Here is a 9,474-nt window from a genome sequence, read left to right on the forward strand (position 1 = left end):
ACAACTGAAGATGAAAAAACTACCATCCCCATATACAATTAATTTGTGCTGTGCACCAACAAGAACCTGCTTTAAACTTCCATGCCAATTTACCAACCCCATACTGTACCAGGCAAGGTTAGTGGCTACTGAAAATACCACCAAGAGCTCTGGCTGGTGTAACTCAGTGGATTGAGTGCGGGCCTGCGAACCAGACCATCGTGGTTAGATTTCCAGTCAGGGCTCATGCCAGGGTTGCAGGCCAGTTCCTAGCAGGGGATGCATGAGAGGCAACCATACATTGATGTTTCTCTTCCTCTCTCCTTCCCTTCCCCTCTAAAGATAAATAAATAAAATATTTTTTTAAAAAAGAAAATACCACCAAGACAGGGCTATCTAAAGACACATTCTGTAGTGTGTTAACTATACAAAAAAGAAACTGTACAGTTTAAAAACAAATCTTACTCAGCCTTACATTTCCATTTTTTTCTTTAAAAGGAGTGAGTTGTGTATGGAGGTGGGGGGGAGGGTAATTGCTTTATAGACAAGAAAAAAACTGCGCTAGAACCAACTTATTCATCATCTTCTTCTTCATCTTCATCTTCATCTTCTTCTTCCTCCTCATCCTCTTCATCTTCTTCATCTTTCTCCTCCTCCTTCTTTTTCTTGCTTTTTTCAGCTTTGACAACTCCCTTTTTTTCAGCATCAGGCTTTCCTTTAGCTCGGTATGCAGCAATATTCTTTTTGTATTTCTCCTTCAGCTTAGCAGACTTCTTTTCATAAGACTGCTTGTCATCTGCAGCAGTGTTATTCCACGTCTCTCCCAGCTTCTTTGCAACATCACCAATGGATAGGCTGGGATGCTCTCCTTTGATTTTTGAGCGATACTCAGAACAAAACAAGAAAAAGGCCAAAGGAGGCCTCTTGGGTGCATTGGGATCCTTGAACTTCTTTTTTGTTTCCCCTTTAGGATGAATATAAGTTTTCATTTCTCTTTCATAATGGACCTTGTCCGCCTTTGCCATGTCTTCAAATTTTCCTTTCTCTTTAGCAGACGTGGTCTTCCACCTCTCTGAGCACTTATTAGAAAACTCAGAGAAGTTGACTGAAGCATCTGGGTGTTTCTTCTTGTGCTCCTCCCGGCAAGTTTGCACAAAGAAAGCATATGATGAAATTTTTCCTCTTGGCTTTTTAGGATCTCCTTTGCCCATGTTTAATTACTTTTTCTTAGTGAGCACAAAGTCGCCCAGTGCCCATCCAGCTCACACTTGCCCCAGCGCTGTCTCTGTGGAGCTCAATAATTGGTGTTTTTTTAAAAAATATAACTACCTGCTTTTCACTTGCAGCTTTTAGGATTCTCTTCTTGTATTTAAGCCTTTTCATTTGAATTATTTTGCATCTTGGTGTCAGCTCTTTGGCTCCAACTTACTTGGGACTCTTTAGCTTCCTTGACTTGTGTGCCCTTTTTCTTCACCAGATTAGGAAAGATTTTGGTCATTATTTCTTCAACTATGTTCTTGATCAGTTGCTCATTCTCTTCTTTTTCTGGTATTCCCGTGATGCAGATGTTGTTACCCTTCATGTTGTCCAAAATGTTTCTTTAGCTCTCCTCATTTTTTAAAATTCTTTTTTCTTTTTGCTGCTCTGTGTGGGTGTTTTTTTCTACCTTGTCTTCCAAGTCACTGATTTGATCCTCTGCTTCATCTAACCTATTCCTTCCAGTATATTATTTATTTCAGATATTGCATCCTTTATTTCCAACTGGTTCTTTTTTATAGTTTCTATGTCTTTTTCATGCTGTTGAGTATCTTTATAATCATTACTCTAAACTCTCTGTGTGATAAGTTGTTTGCATCCATTTCATCTAGTTCTTCTGGAGAATTCTCTTGTTCGTTGATTAGCGGTCTGTTTCTTTGTCTTCTGATTTTGACTGTTTCTTTGTATTTTACTGCCTTAGTTGTTAAACTAATCAATGATATAGCCTTAAGCTGTAATCAGCAGCCCAGTTTAAGCACCAAAGAATGGAGCAGAGTAGTTCCTGCAGGTGGAGCTATTGCTTCCCCTCAAACTGATGCCACTTGGACAGGAGCGCTGCCTGAGAAAGATGGCTTTTGCAGTATGGTGGTATGACTCAGCACAAGGATCCTGGAAGCTGATTTTTCAGTTCTCTCCCCAGAGCTACCAACCCAGAATCTCCTCGAGTGTCTCTCATCCACTCTGCCCTCCCTCTGCTGAATCCTAGGGTAAGTGGCTGCAAATGAAATTTTTTGTGTTGGCCCTTTAAGAGGCTCTCTGTGTCTCCAGCCATCTCCCTAGCAGATAGAAACCCTGTTGCTTTGCACAGCTGGGTGTTATCTGGGTTCCTTTTCCAGCTCTGATGCTATAGGCTGGGGAACCCGGCTTGGGTTTTAGACCTCACAGTTAGAGTAAATCCCCCAGCTGCTGAAATATTCCTCCAGAACAGCTGCCACCTGTGGAAGCCCAGCCAGGCCACTCATGCCTCCCCAACACTCCCTACTAGTTTCATTATGGTGAAGTGGTTTCTTCTGTCTGTCCTTGGTTATAATGCTTCTGTCCAGCTAGTGTTCAGTTGGTTCTTCAGGGTACTTTCTCTAAAATAAAAAAAAATTATTCAGTTGTAATTCCAGATTATTCCTAGGAGGAGGTTAGTGTAGCTTCCACTTACTCCTCTGCCACCCTAAAGCTCTATCTTTCATTTTGTTTATGTGATGTATCACATTAATTAATTTGTGAATGTTGAACCATCCTTGAATGCCTGGAATAAATCTCCTTTTTGTCATGGTGTATAATTCTCTCAATGTATTGCTGAATCTGGTTTGCTAATGTTTTGTTTGAAAAATTTGCACCTATGTTTATCAAAGGCATTGGCTTATCATTTTCTTTATTTTTTTGTAATGTCTGGTTTTGGTATCAGGGTAATGCTGGTATAATAGAATAAGTTTGGATGCATTCCTACCTCTTTGATTTTTTTGAAACAGTTTAAGGATAACAGTTAATTCTTATTTAAATGTTTTGTAGAATTCACTTGTGAACCCATCTGGTCCTGGACTTTTATTTGTTGAGATGTTTTAGATTACTGCTTCAATTCATTAATAGTAATCAGCCTATTTATATTTTCTATTTTTTCCTGGCTCTATCTTGGAAGATTATGTTCTTATAGGAACATCCATTTCTTCTAAAGTGTCTAATTTGTTGGCATCTAACTGTTTGTAGTGTTCTTTAATGATTCTCTGTATTTCTATGGTGTTGGTTGTAACTTCCCTTTCAATTATGATTTTATTTGTTTTGGCCCTGTCTCTTTTTTTCTTGATAAGTTTGGCTAAACATTTGTAAATATAGTTTATCTTTAAAAAAAACAACTCCTAACTTCATTGATATTTTCTATTGTTCTTTTTCATTTCAGTTTTGTTAATTCCCACTCTGATCTTATTGTCTTCATTCTACTTACTTTGGGCTGTTTGTTTGTTTGTTTTTAGTTCTCCTTAGGTATAAAGTTAGATTATTTAGAATTTTTCTCTTTTCTCAAAGTAGGAATTTGTAACCATAAACTTCCCTCTTAGAACTGTTTTTGCTGCATTCTATAAATTTTGAAAAGCAGTGTTTTCATTTTTATTTGTGTCAAGGTTGCTTTTTTAATTTCCTGATTTACTCTTTGATCCATTGGAGGTTTAATGGCATCTTTTTTAGTCTCCATATATTTGGGTTTTCTCAGTTTTCTTCCTCTAGTTGATTTCTAGTGTCACTCTGCTGTGGTCAGAAAAGATGCTTGCTATGGTTTTAATATTCTTGAATTTATGAGGCTTGTTTTGTGGACTAATATGTAATCTACTTTAGAGAAGTTGTATATGCGCTAGAAAAAATGTGTTTTCTGTAGTTTTTGAATGAAATATTTTATAAATGTCTATTAAGTCAGTCTACTCTGATGTACAGGAGACCATTCTGCACGGTGTGGGCCCAGCTGCCACTCAGAGATGATGCAGACCCCAGCTCATGGGGCCAGCAAAATTGTGGATGGGGAAGAGACATTCACATGGACTAACAAGTCCTGTGGAGGAAAAGGGCAAGTGGCTTCACTCTCAAGGGGAGCAAAAAGCCACAGCCTCCGCCATGAGAGGCCTTTATTTCTTTTCTGGGCACATTACATTATAGTCATTTATTATGCACAGGTTCACTTTAGGTAGTTACCTTTTACAGAAAAAAAAGGAAAGGATGCCGCTAATCACATCACAGAAAAAGGATATTTGCAAATGAAAAGGGAAGAGTAATTGAACTGGTTACACTCATCCTTGGAAGGTTTAGTATGGATTTTAGGAAGTTACAGCAAGCACTTCTGCCCCAATTAAGGGTGAGGGAGTTTTAGCAAAAGTAAGTCTCAAAGCGACCTAGGCACATCACAGGCCTGATTCCCCACAGGAGAACCTATCCATGGGCATGGGTCCTGTGCACCTCTGAGTGGGAGCTTGTCCCACACTATGCAGAATGGTCCCCTACATGGAGATACACAGGACCCATGCCCACAAATAGGTTCTCCTATGGGGAATTAGGCCTGCATTGTACCTAAACTGCTATGAGATTTCCTTTTGCTAAAACTCCCTCACCCTGAATTGAGACAGAAAATGTTTACTGCATATCTTTACAGTAACTTCTTAAAATGTATGCTAAACCTTCCAAGGACGAGTATAACCAGTTCAACCACTTTTCCCTTTGCATTTGCAAATATCCTTCTTCTGTGATGTGATTAGCGGCATCCTCTCCTTTGTTTTTTGTAAAAGGTAACCACTTAAATTAAACCCTGCATAGTAAGTGAGTACCATCATGTAATGTGCCCAGAAAAAGCATAAAGGGTTGTCAAGGCAAGAATCAGGGTGCTCTCCTTTTGAGAGAGTGGCTGATGCGCTCTGGAGCTTTTTCTCCTCTTCAGAGAGAAGCCATGCTGTCCCTTTTCCTCCACAGGACTCAGTAGTCTGTGAGTTTCTCGTGCCTCATCCACAATATAGCAGTCCCCAAGAGCCAGGGTACTCATCACTAATGTAGCATTAAAGGCCATTATATTTTCTTATTAGTTTTCTGTCTGGATAATGTAATTATTGATGTGAGTAGGGTATTAAAATCCCCTGTTAGTGTAATACTGTAAATATCTCTCATTAAATTTGCTTTATTTATTTAGGTGCTCCTATGTTGGGTGCATAGAGATTTACAACTGTTATATAGTCTTGGGTTGACCATGTTATGATTATATAATGTTCTTATTTGTCCTGTCATACATTTTTTAATGTCAATTTTGAATGATATGTGTTACCTCAGCTTTTCTTTTGTTTCTATTTGCATGGAATATCTGTCCATTCCATTACCTTCAGTTTGTACATGTCTTTCTATTTGAAATTAATCTCTTGTAGGATGAATGTAGATAAATCATGTTTTAATCTATTCTGCCACCCTATGTATTATTATTGGAGCAATTAAACCATTTACATATTGAAGTAATTATTAAGCATCTAGTTAATACCATTTGTATATAGCTTTTGGTTGTTTCTGCAGTTTCTCTCTTCCTCTCCTGATCTCTTCTCTTACAGTTTGTTGCTTTTCTTTAGTGTTTTGTTCGGGTCCCTTCTCTTCATTGTTTGTGTATCTTTTGTAGGTTTTGATTTATGGTTACCATGAGCTTTATGTATATTATTCTATATAGCAGTCTATTTTATGCTGATAGTAACTTAAGTTTAAATATATTTTGAAAGTCGTCCTGGCTGGTGTAGCTCAGTGGATTGAGCTTGGGCCTGTGAACCAAAGAGTTGCTGGTTCAATTCCTAGTCAGGGGATATGCCTGGGTTTGGGTTACAGTCCAGGTCCTCAGTGCAGGGTGCGTGAGAAGCAACCACACATTGATGCTCTCCCCCTCTCTTTCTGTCTCCCTTCCCTTCTCTCTAAAAATAAATAAATGAAATATTTTTAAAGATGATTTAAAATAATAAATATATATATATATTGAAAGTCTATTTTTTATAATTCTGATATAATGTTTTATTTTTTATCTCCTACTTATTGTAGTTTGTGTTGAGTTTCAGTATTGTTTTTTGACCCTTCTTAGCTTTTTAAATGTCCAATTGTCTGTATTTGTGAAATAGTTGGCTCTACTAGTGATATTTTCTTTTATTTCTGGTAATGAACTTTCATTTTCTGCTTAAAGTGGATCTTTTAACATTTCTTGTAAATCTGGATTAATGGTGATGAACTTCTTAATTTTTGCTTGCTGGAAAACTGTTTATCTCTCCTACTTTGAAAGATAATCTTGCTGGGTAAATTATTCTACATTATTCTGTAAAGTTGTTGCTGAGAAATCAGCCTATAGCCTTATGGGGTTTTCTTTGTTTGTAACTAGTTTTTTTCTTCTTATTGGATTCAAAATTATTTCTTTACCTTTAACTTTTACCATTTCAATTATAATCTATCTTACTGTGGGTGTTTTGGGACTCATGTTTGTTGTGGAGTTCTTTGTGCTTCTTATCCAAGTTAGGGTAAGGATAATGTAATCCACTATTTCCTCAAACAAAGTTTCTGTTTCTTTGTCTATTTTTTCTCTTTCTGAGATCCTTACAATGCGAATGTTTGTGCTTTTCATGTTGGACCCTTAAACTATCCTCTTTTTATTTTATTTTCTTTTTTCTGTTCTGATTGTTTGATTTCCACTGGTCTGTCTTCCAGGTCACTTGTAGTGGCCTTGTGTAGAAACCACCTCTCTGTAGGCTGTGTATGTGGATGGTTTTGGCAGTCCTGTTGAATCCAAATGGGTGCTATAGCATCCAGGATACTGCTGTACAGAGCTGGAAAGGCTCTTGTTGTGCAGGTCAGGTGCCTGTAGTAATGTCCTGTTGATCCTACTTGGTATTTTGTATGGAGCTGAAATGGGTATGAGTGTTGTGCCTGGGAACACACTGCAATGATCTTGAAGGTATGCCGCAGCACCTGGACAGAGTTCCTGCTTGACATATTGATGTAAAGGGGGTATATACAATGTCACTCACTGGCACCTCTAATACCAGAGAATCCCAGCAGTTACTGGAGGACTCCCACAACTCTCCAACCTTTTCTATATAGCCTCTCTCTCATTTGTTGTACAGAAATTGGTCATATGTAGAAGTGACCTCTGTGTAAGCTGTGTGTGCCAGGTTGTATCATTTTGGCAGCCTGGTTGGAGCTAGCTGGGTGCTTACAGTGCTTGGGGTGCTGGCTTATCTGGTTGGAGCAACTCTGGGCAGGGAGACTAGGTATGTGTGGTGACACCCTGCTGATATTGCTTATTCCTTTTGTTTGGAGTTGAGATGGGCTTTAGGCAGTGTGGTTGGGAACATGCTGCAATGATCTTATAGGTAGGTCTCACCTCCCAAATAGAGCTCCTGACTGCCCTATTAAGGTAGAAGAAGACCTAAACAATGGTGCCTATTGGCACCTCTAATCTTGCACAGGTCCTATAGATCTGAGACCTCTTGCATTTTCCTAGCCATATCCATGGTGTTCTTTTTATTGCCGCTGTTTAGAAGCTATTCGGTCAAGAGTAACTGCTTTACATAGAGGTGTACATTTCAATGAACTTCTGAGAAGGAGTTAGTTTAACATTCTCCTGTGACATTGCCATGTTGTACCTCTCTCTTTTTCCTCTTTTTTATTCAGGCATATTTCCTTCCTACTGTGACCTCTTGTTTTGCCCCAGCATAGATTCTGATTTATATTAGCCAATTAACCTCCCATCTTCCCTGAGGGAAATAGGATTAGTAGATTCAGGAAGCCTACAGGAGGAGCATCTTTGAGTTGTTCTTTTCTCTTCTGGTGGTACCTGTGTCTGAGCAGGTATCCAGGCTATGTAGTCATCCTTCAGCTGGCCAGAGGACAGGATGACAAGCAGAAGGGAGAACCTGGGTTTCCCATGACATCCCTGAGTTACTGCTGCGTGAGATAATAATTAGTAGGTTGTTCAAACCAGCTTCAGTCAGAGGCTTTTGTTACTTATGATTGAAAACAACTAATATACCCAGAACACAAAAACTATTTCTGTAAAATTTGTATTAGATGATATCAGTGCTCTCAGCAGGAGTAGTGAGAACATTTGGTGATTGGCATAATAATTGGTGGGAAGCACTTTTGAGCATTCACTGGGAGGAAACAGAGATGTTTGGTGTCTTGTAATTCATAGAAATATTGTACAAAACCATTATTCAACACCCTACAAGACTAAAATATTCTGCTATACAGCTGTGATAACATTATATATGTCTAGAACCTCACTCCATTCCACATATAAACACAAAGTATTTTTGCACAGGCTTAATATACAATTATCACATAAATCCAAGGATCTGTTTTTTCTTTTTGTTGGGAACCATAATGAGATTGTGCTCTGATTTGAAAAATCTTCTCACATATCAGAAATCTACTCACAGTGTTCAACCCTCACACTCATATTTCCATTTACATTGGTACATTCCTGAGGATTCTCTGTATAATAGACTCATCTGACTTCCTCAGTGTTTCCCGATGCATAACTACCAGGAAATTTCATCACTGATTACTATATTGACTTTTAAAATACATTTTCCTGTGGTTTACATTCTTTATTAATTTCTCTTATGGAGTGATAAAAATAATTTACTTTTAAAAAGAGATGATGGTGGTAATAGTTTTACAGGCATACAAATACAAAAGTGGTCAAATTGTGTACCTAAAGTATGTACAATTCAGTGTACTTCCACTATACCTTCAAGTTAGAGAAAAGATGTGTCTTGAAAGCAACTAGAACATAAAATCTATGAGGTCTTTTCCAATTTCTAAAATTTTGGAAAACCACTTTGCTTTTATACAAGAATCTAGGGTCACAAACTCTAAATGGGTAAGGCACTTTCAGAGATATATATAACCAAAGAAGGCACAGGTTGGCCCCTTTCAGTTTCCTCCTTTTGAGGTATGCCACAAAAACTACTGCCTTACCATCATTTTGATATGTACCTGAACCTATCTGATCATCCTTACTTTGCCAAAGATAATTTTTGAGAAACCCAAACATGAAATCACTTTCAGATCTTTAACACTCCATCCCAAATCTGACCCATATTACTTCAACTGTTACTTTTCTGTCTAGTTGATTGATACTTAGCCAGTGATGTGCTGGAGCTGGGTCACACTGGCTTCTGAGAAATAATTATGTGTTTTTCTTTACAACTCCCCATTGAGTTCCCATATATTGGTAGCTTTATATCAGCCATGGAGAGAATATTTACACCATAGAAATAAGCAATGGCTACAGACCAGGCCTTTTTATTCCCAGAGAACAAGTTGTTAAACCTTTACCAGTACATCACTGCTCAGAGCATGAGTAGACACCCTTTTTACTTAGGTGTGTCCCGTCTGCATATTGAGGCATATAGAGTAGCAGATGCTTGTTCTTAAAACTTCACAAATTTTAGCTTTGTTTTGAATATTAGAATT

At 38.1% G+C, this 9,474-nt stretch overlaps 1 protein-coding gene across 1 annotated transcript; it reads right to left on the minus strand.

Moving 5' to 3' along the window:
* Nucleotides 1-525: 525 nt before the first annotated feature.
* On the minus strand, nucleotides 526-1,212 carry LOC119004244 (high mobility group protein B1-like). Its single transcript, XM_037071002.1, has one exon. The coding sequence runs from the start codon at nucleotides 1,188-1,190 to the stop codon at nucleotides 552-554; it is 639 nt and encodes a 212-aa protein (XP_036926897.1). The 5' UTR covers nucleotides 1,191-1,212; the 3' UTR covers nucleotides 526-551.
* Between the last annotated feature and the right edge of the window lie 8,262 nt (nucleotides 1,213-9,474).

This window comes from Sturnira hondurensis, unplaced genomic scaffold, assembly GCF_014824575.4.
Source record: "Sturnira hondurensis isolate 20B ecotype Veracruz unplaced genomic scaffold, ASM1482457v3 Scaffold0001304, whole genome shotgun sequence".
NCBI classification, from domain to species: domain Eukaryota; kingdom Metazoa; phylum Chordata; class Mammalia; order Chiroptera; family Phyllostomidae; genus Sturnira; species Sturnira hondurensis.

Coding starts and splice junctions, on each gene's coding strand:
- LOC119004244 (XM_037071002.1), bottom strand. CDS start 1,190: ATGGGCAAAGGAGATCCTAAAAAGCCAAGAGGAAAAATTTCATCATAT.